This window comes from Myzus persicae, unplaced genomic scaffold (genome assembly GCF_001856785.1).
Source record: "Myzus persicae strain clone G006 unplaced genomic scaffold, MPER_G0061.0, whole genome shotgun sequence".
NCBI lineage: Eukaryota > Metazoa > Arthropoda > Insecta > Hemiptera > Aphididae > Myzus > Myzus persicae.
In genome coordinates, this window is record NW_019104201.1 from 1,939 (window position 1) to 18,154 (window position 16,216).

At 28.2% G+C, this 16,216-nt stretch overlaps 1 protein-coding gene across 2 annotated transcripts in view; it reads left to right on the forward strand.

Moving 5' to 3' along the window:
* The first annotated feature begins 1,939 nt into the window (after positions 1-1,939).
* Positions 1,940-16,216, forward strand: part of LOC111039945 (zinc finger protein 41 homolog) — a 22,074-nt gene continuing 7,797 nt past the window's right edge. The window contains exons 1-2 of one of the 2 annotated variants that reach the window (XM_022323615.1): positions 1,945-2,200; positions 12,469-12,528. In XM_022323615.1, the coding sequence (XP_022179307.1) occupies positions 2,171-2,200; positions 12,469-12,528 (90 nt within the window). In that variant the 5' untranslated portion in view covers positions 1,945-2,170. Of the gene's footprint in view, positions 2,201-12,468; positions 12,529-16,216 lie in introns of both variants that reach the window. The other variant, XM_022323616.1, reaches the window with a different exon arrangement.

The window sequence follows — 16,216 nt, forward strand, 5'->3', positions numbered from 1 at the left end:
TTACTGTGTACGACTTATTATTTTATAACTATTTTGTAATTGTATTTACATAATATTAAACGTTGATGTTGAATATTGTTATTTGTTAAATAGAAATTTGCAAAATATTTAAATATTTTAATAGATAGATACAGAAATAGTGATAAGATCTATATTATCAAAAACCAATGAGAGATGGCGAACTACACTGTGGACAGGGAACGCGCGGTGGTTATGCGCACAAAAAAAGTTGTCATCATACCTATCTACTTTGTCATGATTTAGCCATGAAATATACATTATTACGAGCGTCGCGCCGCCAATGACGATGTAAATATGTAATCACTTCCCGCTATTCATACTATGACGGGGAACATCACCTTTGCCGTCGGCGATTAGAGCGCTCTTTTGTGGTCGCCGCTATAATACACAGTACCGCTTATCTGTATATTCTAAAATCAATGGTGTATATCAAAAAAAAGACCCCAACTGAAAATGTCCGTAAACAGCTCAAAATATTTTCCTAATATGTGTACCTATTGATTATTTATGTAAATATAAATGTACTCGTCGGTTTATTCTAAAATAAATTTAAATAAATCATACCTTCGTCCATTTTACTAGTGCGCCTTCGTGATTTTTTTGGCGTCGTATTTATTGTCTCATTAACACATACATCTTCGGATAAAATGTGTGTGTTACCTTCGTTAACTCCTAGTTTTGATGCACTCCAAGTCCAAGCTTTAGGAGATTTAACTACATACGTTTCATCTATATATACAATTTAAACAATTATTATATTATTCAAGTATTAGATATATTTTGTTTGATAAAATATAATTTTCTTATAATAATTGTTTACCATAGACGGAGTGTATTCGCTTTGGTCGTTTACTGTTTTGTGTATAATTGGTGGCATCAATATTTAAATCTATTATATATATGAAACATTTTTTTTTGTTATACATTAATATTTGTATTAACTACCTATAACTTCTATATTATTTATTATATTTATTTTAAATATAAACCTGTACATTTTACTGGAACAGCATAATATGGCTTTAGACGGGATTTCGGATCATTAGGATTCATATACATTTGTTTTTTGAAATGATCCGAACAAATGTATCTTTAATGTTTTCGGACTTAACCCTTCTAAGCATATGTTTCTTAAAAAATGTGTAAACATGAAATACTATTAGTATACCTATATGCTTAGGCCTAGGTAAATTTTATTTTTGTAGTAATTATTTAGTTTCAAAAATTACTTACCTGAGTTTATTACCCATTTCCTATACACTTCTAGATCAGAAGATGGGATTAAATGAAAAACATTTTTACTCGTTTTTCGAGTTTTATTACAATTTAAGTAATAACATCTATCACCACCAGACATATTTAAATATTCACTTTCAATAAATCGAAAACAAACGTTAGTCAAAACAGAAAATAGTTAATATGCACTAGTCGACAATAATAAATACGTAATAATCGATCGGATAATCGAATTTACTTAAAATAACAATAAACAAGACCTATTCTAATGCTTGTAAAGTTGTACATAATACAAAATTATTTAGAATCGGAAGGTTTATGTGTTCATGACAACACATAAACGTATACAATTCTATTTTATAAATTTATAATCATAATTATTATTATTAAATGGTAAAAAATAAATTTTTCTACAACCCATATGACTGTGTAAGTAAGAAATATTCAAAATAACACCATTGATTATAATATATTTAAAACGGAAAACGAAAACACGGCCAGTGAGCAATCTACAGTATTTATAATCAATGCTAGTATACTATACCTACTACATGTCTACATCATGCGTACCTATTATAAATTACAATAATTATCATATTTTATCACTCCCGAAAGAAGTTCACGCAGTGTCCGCTGTCCGCGCCACATGTGTACATGACCGGTCTCTATAGTATATTATACTGTATAAATGTACAAAAATAAATATCGTGTTGCGTCTACGATCGAGCCTGCTTTTAATGGTTTGGTCCGTTATGTTAGCGACTGGTGGCGACCATAGGTACTTTGATTGTGCTCTCTCGTTTTCAACTTCGCGTAACACTTTGACCAGTAGTTGTTGAGTCCCCAACCTCTCGAGAAGTTAGTTCACGCCGGGGCAGATCTCTCACCTACCGACTCGCGACACATCACGGTTATGGCAGAGGACCAGGAAACGCGAGCGAGGGTAAGAAAATTCTTCTACATAATGTTGTATTATTATGATAAATGCTGATAAAAGGAAGAGTTTCAAATAAAATGTACAGTTGTAGACTTCATTCAAATTACAGTTAATTAAAATGCCACTTTTAAATAATTTGTAGTAATTTTTCCTAAACGTATTCATATTATGTATTTTATTCACCAATCAAGTTAATTTTAACTGTTAGGGCATTGAAAGAAAAATTTTAAAATTTATGTCAAGTAAAATGAAAGAAGTAAGTTATATTTAAATTGTAGTTACATACTTCGTGGGTTATAACTTGCTATTTATGTTTTTGGTAACATACAAATTGATACCAACACATTTTTCTTCTCACTTGAACATGCTTAGGACTGTCTTTTTCAAACAGGCGTGATTTAAAATGTGTGTATGTGTATGTGTGTGTGTATTAATGAAGTACCGTTACAATAATTGCCATAGTATAGTCATTTAAAAGTATACTACATTTAATATGAAACAACGTCGTAATCATTATTATTTTGAATTAAATTTGTATGATGGAATATATTTTCAATATTTTTTATATAAGTTAAGCAGTCAATGGTTTAATTTTTTTATTTATTTCAAGTATCTTGTAAGTATTCTCCTTTGTGTATAGATTCCTTCTTTTATAATTCATTACATTGTTTCGTATTGAGTCCATTTTTAAAACCGTTTGACTTTGGGTTTGCATGAGTATGTCAAAGACCTGGTGTATGAAATTAGATTTTATAATGTCTATGAAAACTTTTCATCTTCCGTCATCTTGGGATTACCATTTGGTCCACAAGCCTATAATATTGGTTGTAGTACAACAAATTCAAAATTATAATAAAATATTATTAGGTACCTGTATAAATTGAAACTGTAAATAAATATTATTTCATGTTGTTATAATAATTTTTATTTATTTTTATTTTTATTTTATTCTTCAAGAAGATAATGGGCCCCACTGAACATGTTCGTGTGGGGGCCCATGAGTTCACAATTTGAAATATTAATACGTTAAATAGTTCTTATAAATTAAATACTTACAATTTGCAATATTTATACATTTCTCACATATCTATAACTATAATATTTATAATATAAGTAATATATGTTTTTTCTCTTTGTTAATATAATATAGTATTATGTAAAACATTGTGTAGTTAAATAATATAATATAAAATGGTAATATAAAATTAACAATAATTACTTAAGTCGTACAACTAATATGATAAATAATGCAGTAATCCTATACGTTTGTTATAAGTATTTCTTTATTTTGTTCTTGTAATAGCCAAAGTGTAATTTTTTTTTAAGAATCTTAAAAGAGTTGCTGTGTTTAATTTCTATTGGTAGTATATTGAAAATGTTTGGACCAATATATAAGTATGTGGATTGTGTTAATTTTGTGTGCATAGTTGGTACTTTAATATTAGATATTTTCCTAGTATTGTGTCCGTGTTCAGTTTTAAAAGCAAGGTTATTTTTAATTATGTAAATTCCAACGCTTTATAAAATAATTTTTTTATTGGTAGTACGTTCATGTCCGTGTATAAATACTTTGTGTGGTATCTTGAGTCTTTTTTTTGGATAATTTTTAGTATTTTGTTTTGGATTTTTTTAAATGGATATATAGTTGTACCATATGTACCTTCCCATATTGTAATACCATAATTAATTATGGATTCTATTAATACTTGATACACTACTCTAATTGTCTTAAGTTCTAAGATATCTGTTAAATTTTTAAATGCATACTTAAGTTTTCTTAATTTATTTGTTAAAAATGTTATATGGTCATTCCATTTAAGATTATGACACATTTCTATACCTAAGTATTTACAGTTTTTAACTATTTTTACAAAGGTTTGGCATGTACATATATTTTGATTTAAACAGTCATTCTCATGTATACATAGATTTGTTTTATTTGGTTGATTTGAATTAACTATATAGTGTTTTAATATGAAGGTTTTTTCTAAGTTTAAAAATGAATTATTTTCACATAGCCATTTTTGAATTTTACTCATGTCAGATTGAGCACTAGCAAATACTTCATCCCAGGATTGGCCTTCCACAAAAAGTATTGTATCATCTACGTAGCAAACTAGTTTTCCGTGTGTATTCAAGTTATTTATTTGGTTAATATGTATATTAAACAGTGTAGGCGATAAAGTTGTCCCTTGAGGTAGGTACACCACATATTATTGACGTTTCTTCGCTTAATTCATTGTTTATTCAAACGTGTTGTTTTCCATTTTTTAAGTATGAACTTATTAAATTCTGAGCTGTTCCCTTGATACCAAGTGTGTTATTATTTTTTAGTAATATTTTATGATCTATAATATCAAATGCTTTTGCTAGATCTAAGTAAACAGTTGCACATTTTTTTTTATTTTCGAAAGAATTATGAATATAGCTTGATACTGTTGCAATTGCTTGTTCAGTACTTTTGCCAGGTCGAAAACCGAATTGGGTACATAATAGAATATTATTACTTTCAAGGTAATGCACTAATTCTTTTTTAATAAGTTTTTCAAACGATTTGACAATATTTGATATTTGTGAGATAGGCGATAATTTTCAATGTTAGATTTGTCACCTTTTTTGTGTATTGGTGTTATTACTGAAATTTTAAAGCATTCCGAAATAGTAGATGTTGTTATAGCTAAATTGAAAATGTGTGATAATGGTTTAATTAATGAATGTATATTTAATTTGAGCATTTTCACTGAAATTCCATCTAATCCTGGAGAAGAATCATCTTTTAAAGCCTTTATTGCTTTTATAATTTCTTCATCATTAATTACGCTAAATTTATTAAATGACATGTCTATAGTATTTGAGATTAGTTGTTCAGTGTATGTACATTCTATGTTATGTATATTTTGTCTTGTAAGTTTTATTTGGTTATACATGTTTTGTGCTGCATGTGTAAAGTACTCATTAAAATAATTTGATATTTCTTTTGACTTATCCGCAGAGTGCAGTTTTTCACCAAATTTGTTATTAATAGTTTAAATAAATGAATTTGTTTTAGAACGGTTTGTCGCATTTTTAATAACTTTCCAGTTTAGTTTCCAGTTATTTCCGGCCTTTTCTAATTCAGATTTATAAAATTTAGTTTTAGCTTCTTTTATCGTGTTAGTTAAAGTATTCCTATATTTTAAATAGTACTGTTTACGTTTTTCGTTAAATGGATGCTTTTTTAAACTCAGATGTAATTTATCTCTACGACGAATTGATATAATAATTGCAGTTGTTGCCCAAGGTTTAATTTTTTTGCTTTTTGATGATATTTTTTTTTTCTAAAGAACAATTTTTTTCTTCAATAAATTTATTTGTCGCAGAATTTAGATTCTAGTCGTTCACTACTGATGATCAATCATAGTTCTTTTATACACTTGATAGTTTTGAATAATCAACTTGTTTTATGATTTTTGGATTTGGTGGGTTGTTCTGTTGAAAACAAGGTTGCTTATACTGGTAACTATTGAGTAATGATCAGTTAAAGAAGTATGGGCAACAAACGTTTTAACATTTGTTAATGTATTAGATTTTAAAAGTACATGATCTAAACAGGATCCTCCTATTTCTTTAGTTCTAGTTATACAGTTAACGAGACTTATAAAACCGTATTCATTTATTAAATTGTGATAGTTATTACTATCTGTACTATTATTGATTATATCTATATTTAAGTCACCTTTTATTATAGCGTAGTTACTTTTATTGTCTCTGGCTCTATGTAGATTAGTTTGTTCAAATTCATCCAAGAAGGAATTAATATTAATTTGGGGAGGTCTGTAAATACCATAATTTGTGAAGTTTGAATTTCCCTTTTTGCAATTTATTTCTGGACTAGACATAAAATTAGTGTTTAAATCAGTTACTTGTGTATTTATGATAGAATTATTTATAAAAGCAATTATTCCATCATTTTGATTAATGTAGTTTGTAGTCTTGTACATAGTATAGTTTGGAATTTGAAATTGACTGTCATTTAAATTATGTAAGCCTAGCCAAGCTTTTTTTAGAATAATTATATCAAAAATAATTGTTTGACTATCCAACATTATGCAAAATTCGTCAAAATTTTTATTAGCACTTCTTATATTAAGGTGTATAATATTTAATGCATGTTCCCTATTTAATATCGTTTTCATGTCTTCTCATGTACCATTATAAGTAATTATTTGATTATAGTCGTTGGTAAAATTATTACTAAGTATATTGTCAGCCATTATTAGTTCGAAAAATACGCATTATCCATCTTAAATTGACTTTTATTTGTACTATAGTTTTTATTTTTATCAAAATTATGGTAATGTTATAATTGTGTAAGTATTGAATTTTGAAAAGTAATGGATTTTGTTGAATACGAGTGTATAAGAATAGGAATTTGATGATTATTCAATATTATAAATTTTTTTTTTTCATATAGTGTAGTTTAGTAGTGTGAAAGAAGTGCTGAATTAACATGTTCTGTTGGTTGTGTTTATGTATACTTAACCTACTTAATGTTATATTATTATATGATCTAATTAAGATTTGAAAGTAAGCTATAAATATTATAGTTATTGCCCAATTAAACCTGAAATTATTAAAATTAGAATAACTAGCTAAGATATTACAGAATAAAACAATGGTTGAATATAACGATAAAGCGTATACTATAGATAATTTATAAAAAACGTAGATTATCGATACTTTTTATTTGTGTCTTTTTGGTCATCTCGTTTTTTTTGCAGAAGGTTCTGCCATTCCTTGTCCAGATGTATCGGTATCCAAGTTCTTTAGCTTTTGATCTTGAAGTTGCCCCCCCTCCCCCCACTTCAAGCCACAGACTCCAGACCTTTGCATGATTTTGCAATTAATTTGCTTTAATTTGCTATGCGATTTTCAGAACTTGCATACCTTTAGTTTTTCCGGAAAAAATTGTTTGTGTTGTGCCCCCCCCCCCAACACATTCAAATATTTTATTCAAAATGATTTTAATGGTAAGATCACAAATATCGAAAATAAATTAGAAATGTAGTCAACCCTTTTTTCTTATAACATTTAGTGGGTCTTACATATTTCACTTATAGATATATTTTTTAATATTGCGATTTAACATAAACCTTAACATTATAATATTATTGTTCGAGTACACTAGGTTATATTACTTTTTATATTTTATGCATACTAAATTATATATTATATCATAATATGATGTAATAAAATGATGTTATAATAAAAAATGTTTTGTAGTGAGTTGGGGGGGCGTTTCACTCTGCCCTCCTTAACCACGACATACAACTATGTTGTCCCGGATTTGTAGAAATTTTGTAATTTATACAAAAAAATATCATATTAATTATGTAGCATTGTTTTGGGCTTAAATAATTTAAAAATATATACAATTACATTTTTAGACCCGCCGTTTAGCCTGGAATTAAATTTTTTATAAACGTGTCCTTCATTTTTAGTTTTGAATTCAACAATGTAATCATTTTTAATTTACTAATGCCATATTTCACATGATCGAATATACCAAAAAGTTCAACAGAAAATTTGATGATAGTTTTTAATATTATGAATGATAAAAAGATTTAAAAATAACTGCAACTGCTTTGATGTCTTATAGTTTAACATAAAATATTATATGAGGGTTAATATGCTGTTTTCTGACATTATTTATTTTTTTTTATTTTTGGACGTAAGTCGTTGTGAGCTTCCCAAATTCTATCGGCTCTTCTTACATATCCAATGTAATGATCAGAACCATAGCCTATGGCCCCTCGAAGTCTAAACCTACAAATAATAAATGGAATGTTAAATAGTATGTTCAGTTATGGGTTTTTAATTTTTATAATTTATTTAATTTTATTTTTTTATTAGTTCTTTGTTATAAAAATATCGTTGATATTGTGAACAATAATATCATAAATTATGATATTAATATTGTTATTATATTATTTGATATTATAGTTATTAGTTTATTAATTAATCATAAGATTATGATTCATAATAAATTAATTCAGGTTTAAACTTACATTTCTGAGTTAACACATATCTCCACAGGAAAGTCATCTAACGAAAACTGTTTTTCATCAGCAATACTATCAGCTTCAATAAATATATGGTTTTGTAGATACCTTATCGATGTTATTAAACCATCACAATTTTTATTCGGACATTCGTAATAAGTTTTGTCTGCGTACTGATTCAATGCATTTTGCAAAGTTGAAAATTCGTGTCTCGATCTTAATATTATTGTTGGACTAGAAGTATGTCTTTTTACAATCCATTTTCGATCACACAATATCCTCGATGCTGGAAGGATCATTCTTTATCAAATTGATTATAATAAACGAGACATTGCATCTTGCATCAATTACTTTTAAATTGGTAATTCCTTCGTCTTCATGGAATATTTTTCGAATAATTGAAACTCGAGAATTATACAAGCTTCGGCATGAACTTTTAATAGCTAACTGTTTTGAAAACTTTAGGAGTTCATTGGCATTACCATCAACAAAACATTTGTAACATGGTATATCTATGTATGTCATAGATAACATTTCAACGACTGAATCGAATGCGCAAGTATTATATACTATATATTTTTCTTTTCCTAAACGAACGGGGGTGGTTGTATTACCATTAAGAATTAAACTATTTAAGTTTGACCTTAAGTGTTTTAAACTTAACAATTGATCGATTTCCGGCATTGCCTTCATATACTTTGTTGGTCTTTTTTTGCAATTTTTTTTATAATTGGTTGGATTGCATATTTGTCTTTTCCTTGGCCGCGCCAGTTTTCTATCGCATTTAACGATGAATCAGAATCGTTTATATCACTTCGAGGATCACTGCATATAGAAGGTTCATTTTTAGGAGAAATTTGATATTTTCTTCCAGAATTTAAAGTACAAATGAAGCATTTTATATCGAAGAAGATTCAATGCTTTAGGTTTCTTTGTCACATCATCTATGGAAACATTAGCCGGAATGATGCCAATAAGGTTTTTAAATTTTGTTTGAAAATTGTGGCAGTCATGAAAGACAGTTAAGAATATGCTCGTTGGTGAAAGTTTTCCTTCAAGTTCTCTAGAAATTTCATATCAAACTTTTTCTGATATAGATATCATAAGACCGGATTCGTTAAATAAATCATACTTTCTCTTTTCAAGAGCGTTAAACACTATCCAAATCAACTAATGGTTTTCTTCCTCTCTTCGTTTATTGCTACAGTTAATAACAAATTTAAGTTCAAATAAGGACACGTAATTTTTTTAAAAAAAATTTAACATTCATGTAATTATACATCAAATTATAATTTAAAACCTTAATATGAAGAATATAAAACCTTATATTTTATAAAATTATTACTAAATTAGTAATTTATAACTAAAATATATATATTAATTTATATTACTAACATTAATTAACATAACATATATTTATATATTAGGTTAGGTATATTAGGTTTTATATTAGGTTATGCTTAATGTTATGCTAATGACCATAGCTGTCGAAGCAAAATATGTACGATTTCGAGACCAATAATAAAAAAAAAAGTTTCATGTATTAACAAATAATATTTTTAAATTACAACAAAATAACTTAAATGGTTATTCTTATTTTTAATATGTATTTTCGTTCAAATTTAAATTAAAATGTCTATAAAAAATAAATGTGATTAAATATTTTTTAGATGTTTTGGTTACTGTATGAACTATTTATGATAATGTTTGTTTTAAATTGTGAATTCTTTCCAATTCCAATATTTATCATAAGTTTTTCAACTTTTATTAAAAAAAAATAATTTCTAAAAGCAAGTTAAAATAAAATTTTAGAAGCGTTTGAAGTTCATATATTTACACTACTGGATATTCACTCAATTTCTCTTGTAACGATTTTCTTATTTTGTCGTAATTCAAAAATTAATTACTGTAGATGCATAAAAATTTAACTGAATGTTTATATTCTCATTTTCTATACACCTTACGATTTTAAAAATATTTTGAGTCGTTTTGAGCTATTTACTTAATTTTCGGTTTTCAATGTTTTTAGTTTTAGATTCTAAGGGGAGCGAGGAAGCTAGTGGTTTTACAACTGTGTTAATTTTTTCTTTTTTTTATATCCTGTATACAAAATTTCTACCAGAAGGAGTGCTTCGATTTAAACATATTATAGTATCTTATCTTTAAGCAAATTGGATCAAGACGGTACTTTAGAAGAGTCATTTTTGGATTTTCTCAATAGTTATTTAATACCATGCGAAAAACTACTGACAAATTGCGAAAAACCGCTTAAAATGGGATTTTAATTTCTAACGATTTGTTTATCACCATAGAAACGAATAAAAAATAATAACATTATAATATTAATTCAACTTACATGAAATAATAACTAATAACAATATAAAATATACAGACTGACAAACCATCTCCGCTCAGAATCGTTTTTCTTATACAATGATATTATATCATTGAATTCAAGTTTAGTACAATCCATTCAATCCATTTAATAATCCATTATACAATGAGCCACCTGTAACCTACTGTACAGCAGAGTGACATCCGCTTACCTTCTTTTTTGTCTATAATTGTGAATAAAATGTTGTTTGTTGTGTGAAAAACATTGAAAATTTAATCCAATGATCCTGATATATTGTTACTATTACAGTTGATAAATATTAGATCAAACCCAATGATCCCCCCCCCCCCGTAAATACGCCACTGCATCATTCCTTACATTTCTTGTAAAATATCAGACGTTGATATAATCTAATAGCAATTATCATCAATTCGTCATCTTACCAAGCTCGTCAACTTACCCGGGTCTCCCTAAACGTATAGGTAATATTTTAACAACTATTATAATGATTGTAATTAATTGATATTTGTTTGTTTATACAAATTCACTCGTCTTATTAAGTAATATTGAATTTAGTAATTCGTTTTGTGTATTTTAATTTGAAATGGTTTGAAAAGTTTTTTTTATCGAATTTTTATTTTTATTTCATCTAAATGAATGGGTTTTGGATTGCTTTGATTAAGTGTAATATTGAAATAAGAATAATTTACCATTATAACTTTAAAAATAATGTTGTAAATGACGATTTTATATAATATGCTCTGTTGTTTATACACCTTAAGTCGTGTATGATGAGCTTGACACCCAGCTTTCAGAAATGATTCATCAGATTTAATGTTAGTTTAAAAATAAAAGATGTATAATTATTTATTATAAATTATTGTAATTGTAATTGAATTTTTTCAAGTCTTATTTAGTTTATAAGGTCATAAAACCTGATATGTCACTATACAACCGGCGTCATTACAAACTATTTCTTCTATATAGTACCTATATTTTCTATTCGTTTTATTTCTGACAAAATCTGATCTGGGGTAATTATAAAAACATCTAATTTATTTGTTTGAACGTTTGAGATCATTCTTTGTAACCTCGTTACAAAAATATCTAATTCAAATATATTATTTTCAATTAGTGATATTAATCTTAAAACAATAATTGAATTTTTGTTTGCCTACTAATTCAATATTTATGTTGTTAATAGCTTTCTTTATACATTTATTAGAATATTTTCAATCTGTAACATTTTTTCAATGAGCATATTATGGGCATATTACTTGGGGGGAGTAGCTACCCAACCTTACGTTAAAACGTAAAAAACGCAACATAGTTACTAAAAATGTACTCATACTAAATGTATTATTTTATTCGTAATTTAAAGGAGTAATTAGGTAACAAATGTAAATCTGACCATCTGGTTAAAATGCATTATAATTTATGAATGATACAATAATATGAGAAAACATTAGCTTTTCTTAAGAAATAGGTCGAGAGAGGATCGAGCATTCCGTGATATAGTACCTACATAATTGACAATTTACACAACATAGCTGCTGATGCTTTCGACACTGGAGATCATGAAATAATAATGAGCCTCGTGGGCCTTGCCGAGGAGACGATCGGCGTGGCTACGGGTAGCCGCGAAATACACGCTCATAATTTAGATAAATGTTATTGTGATAGGGACCTTTTCCGTGATATAATCTTCCATTACTTCCGTATTCCAATACAATAATTTATCATTGATTTATGATCTTGTATTTTTATTGATATATTAATAAAAAAAAAAATACAATTTCATAATAGTTTAGGTGGTTATTATTTTTTTTTAATATTAGTCCAAAATTATATACCTATTAGTTAATTTGTTTGTACATTTTTATTTTGTTTTTGTACAGATGAATAAATTAATAAGACAATTTCTCCGATTTATTACTCGAGAAGATAAAGCAAATCAGGTAAACCATTTTTATACTTATTTTTGAATGATTTTCTTTTTGTTGTATCTTTAAGTATATACATTTTCATGAAGTGTTAATTTTCTGTATCTATATATTCGGGTATAATGTATTATATTCGAACTCCATGTAACTTATAACAACGTAAGCCCTGAGCCATAACAAATATGTAATGGTTTGATGGGTAGCTTAAGAGAACACCACACCTGGATGTAACTTGAGTAACATTGAAAATCTACTAACCAAATTCTTACTGCTCTCTATATATAGTTAATATTAGTTAAGGTATTTTAAGAGAGCTCTATATCTGGATGTAACCATGAAAATCTGCTTACTTTACTTAGTATAAACTAGGCTTGAGTAATTTTAGTATTTGACCGGTGCAAAAAGTATTGCCTTAATAATGTGTGTTTTTTTTTTAATTTAACACATACTTTACAAAGTGTTACGCCTCAGTCACAATGTACCTCAATCATTACATACTGTGCAGTATGGCTGTTACCGGCTTTCTCCTTTTTTTTATTATTTAGTTACCCATTCATTCATTTTTCTGGATTATTCGGACACTCTTAACTCATTTTAAAATAAAAAATATCATTATATAGTATACTTAATAAGGCTATATATACAATTTAGGTACCATACAACCAATGAAAAAAGAAAATTAACAGTAAAAAATCTAAATACATTAAAACGACTATGCATAGACTACAACAATGGAAAAAACAAAGGAAACTATCTTAAAAGCTAGTTTGTACTATATGAATTAAACTCAAATTTGTATAAGTAAAAAAAATATTAAAATTATTAATTAATTTTTGGTCTAACGTGAATTGACTGATAAGTATCATTTTTATCATCTAATCTATATACTATTCTATCTTGTTTTTTCGATTTACTATTCATTCTATGTCAGGAAATGCCTGTGGTGAATCATTTACTCAAGAAAAGTATAGGTGAAAAACTATATAAGAATAAGTCGTGTAATTTAAAAATATCCATGAATTTAGGGCTGATCATTTTTAATGTGTATTTTTATAATTATCAATGGATTACAATAATATAATAAATATAGTTTGTTCAAGAGCTTACTCTTGAACAAACTATACGTAGATGAAAAAAAATGAATACAAACGTTAATTTAACTAAAAATTAATTTAAATTTCGGTTTTATGACTTATCAGCAATTACTCTGTGTTCTATGATCCTATTTACATTTTTATATGTGGTGAGGTGTTGATCTTTTTATTCAAATAGTAAATCCACATACTTATCTGAATATTTGTATATTTCATCAGTGTTAAGTAAATGTAATGTCGTGTGATTGGATAAGGTTTCAATTATGTTGCAACAAATTTCAAAATTTATGAAAATTGTTTATTGAGAAGTATTATAGGTGATATGCAAAGTATAATATTTTATTAGAGATGTTACGAACAATAATATTTAAGGTCGAACCCAACCCAGTGCAACACGATTGCAGACTTTTTACCTTTTTACCTGATAAAAACATAACACGATTGCGGACTACAGTAAAACCTCGATAAGACGGAATCGCATGGGACCATGACATTTTTCCGTCTTGACGGGGTTTCCGTCTTGACGGGGATTAAAAAAGTTAATTTAATATAATTAAAGATTACATACATATTTATTTTAAACCAGTTGGTACATATTACATACAATTTATACTTATATTTATTATAATTTTATATTTATACTTATTCATTTATATTTATTCATTTATATTTATTTATTACATACATATTTATTGTACATTGATATTTTATTTTAATATTTTTTGAAAAAATCGGTTATTGATTTTTGCTTTTTATTTTGTAAGGCGACGCGTTCCACACACTCCTTGGCTCTCGAAGTCAAATCTAAAAGCTCACTATTAGACACTGTGAGGGAAAATTTTTGTAGTTCCTCGAGGTAGTAGATAGCAGTTTTGTAATCTTTTACCGTATTTTCTGGTTCTTCATATTGGTTTTCGTCGTTGTATTCGTCTTTTTCACATTCATTCTCAACCATGGATATAGCCGAATCATGGGTTTGCTGCGTCTCAAGTTCGTCATCAATGTGAAGAAGTTCTTCTTGGTCAAAATCAAGTTCAGCAAAGATATCTTGAATTTCAATCAGGGCATTCTCATTAGGATTCACATCCGATCCATCAATCAAGAATCCAGCTTTACGGAAACAATTTTGAACACATTCATTTTTCAAACTATTGCACGATAAAGAAATCCAATTTACAGCGTCTAAGACAGTTATCGAAGTAGCAAGCTGGTGAACAGAAGTAGAACTATCAATTTTGCACACAAGCGACTGTAGCATAAATTTACGATAGTACGACTTAAAGGTGTAAATAACTCCTTGGTCCATCGGTTGAGAAACCGAAGTGGTGTTTGGGGGTAGCATATGAATTTTCACGTTAGACAGTTCAATGTAAGGATGACATGTCGCATTGTCCAAAAATAATAAAATATTTCTGTTCTGTGATCGCATATCTGCATTGAAATATTGCAACCACTGTTCCATTATTTCGGCCGTCATCCAAGCCTTCTTATTAGATTTCCAAGTCACAGGTAATGAAGCAATATTCATATTCTTAAAACAACGAGGTTTCATTGATTTTCCTATAACAAGAGGCTTTCTGATTTCACCTGCCATGTTCCCACACATCAATACAGTTAACCTATCCTTAGATTTTTTACCACCAACACACGCATCGCCCTTTATTACTAAAGACTTGGTAGGGATCCCTCTGAAAAAAAGACCAGTTTCATCGGCATTATAAATGTCTTTAGCTTCATACCCTTTAATGAGAACTAAGAGTTTGCGTTTCCAATTTTCAACTGTATCTTGATCTACATCATTTGCTTCCCCATTGATTAGTTTGCAGACGATATTATGCCGTCGTTTGAACCGGTCAAGCCAACCGTTTGAAGCTTTAAAATCACTAATTCCGAGTTTTTCTGCCAATTTAGTGGCCTCAGTTTGTATAATAGGTCCAGAGATGGGCAAACTTTTCGACCGACAATTGATGAACCACCTGTATAAATCTCGTTCAACTTGTTCAAATCCCACCGACGCCACTCTTTTACTTTTACCAGAATTTTTACAACTCACCCACTGCTCCATTAGTTTGTCTTTATTTTTTATTGCCTCATAAACTAGCGTTTTTCCACACTTAAATTTCACCATGAGTTCCTTCACTGAAAGATTCTCATGTTGCTTTAACTCGATTAATTTTATTTTATCCGATAGCGTAAGAGTTGTTTTTTTCGACATTTTAAATGTAAACGATAGACGGAAAAACGCAGCGACACGAACGTAACGATATATGATTTGATACTGAACCAAGCAACTCAGATAATGTTGTATAGTGTATAGGTACGTATCAATTTTATTAGTTTTTAATGTCATCGTACGCGCTCGTATATCGATAATCTATGGGTAACGACAGTACGAAAATAAATTTATTACACGAAAATCGTGTTATATTTCCGTCTTAGCGAGGGTTTTCATCAACTTTCATTACAAAAACGTGTCCGTTTCCGGCTTGGCGAGGTTTCCGTCTTAGCGGGATAAAATTATATGCAATTTGAAACGGGACCAAAAAAATTTTCCGTAATACCGGGGTTTCCGTCTTACCGAAGTTCCGTTTTAGCGAGGTTTTACTGTA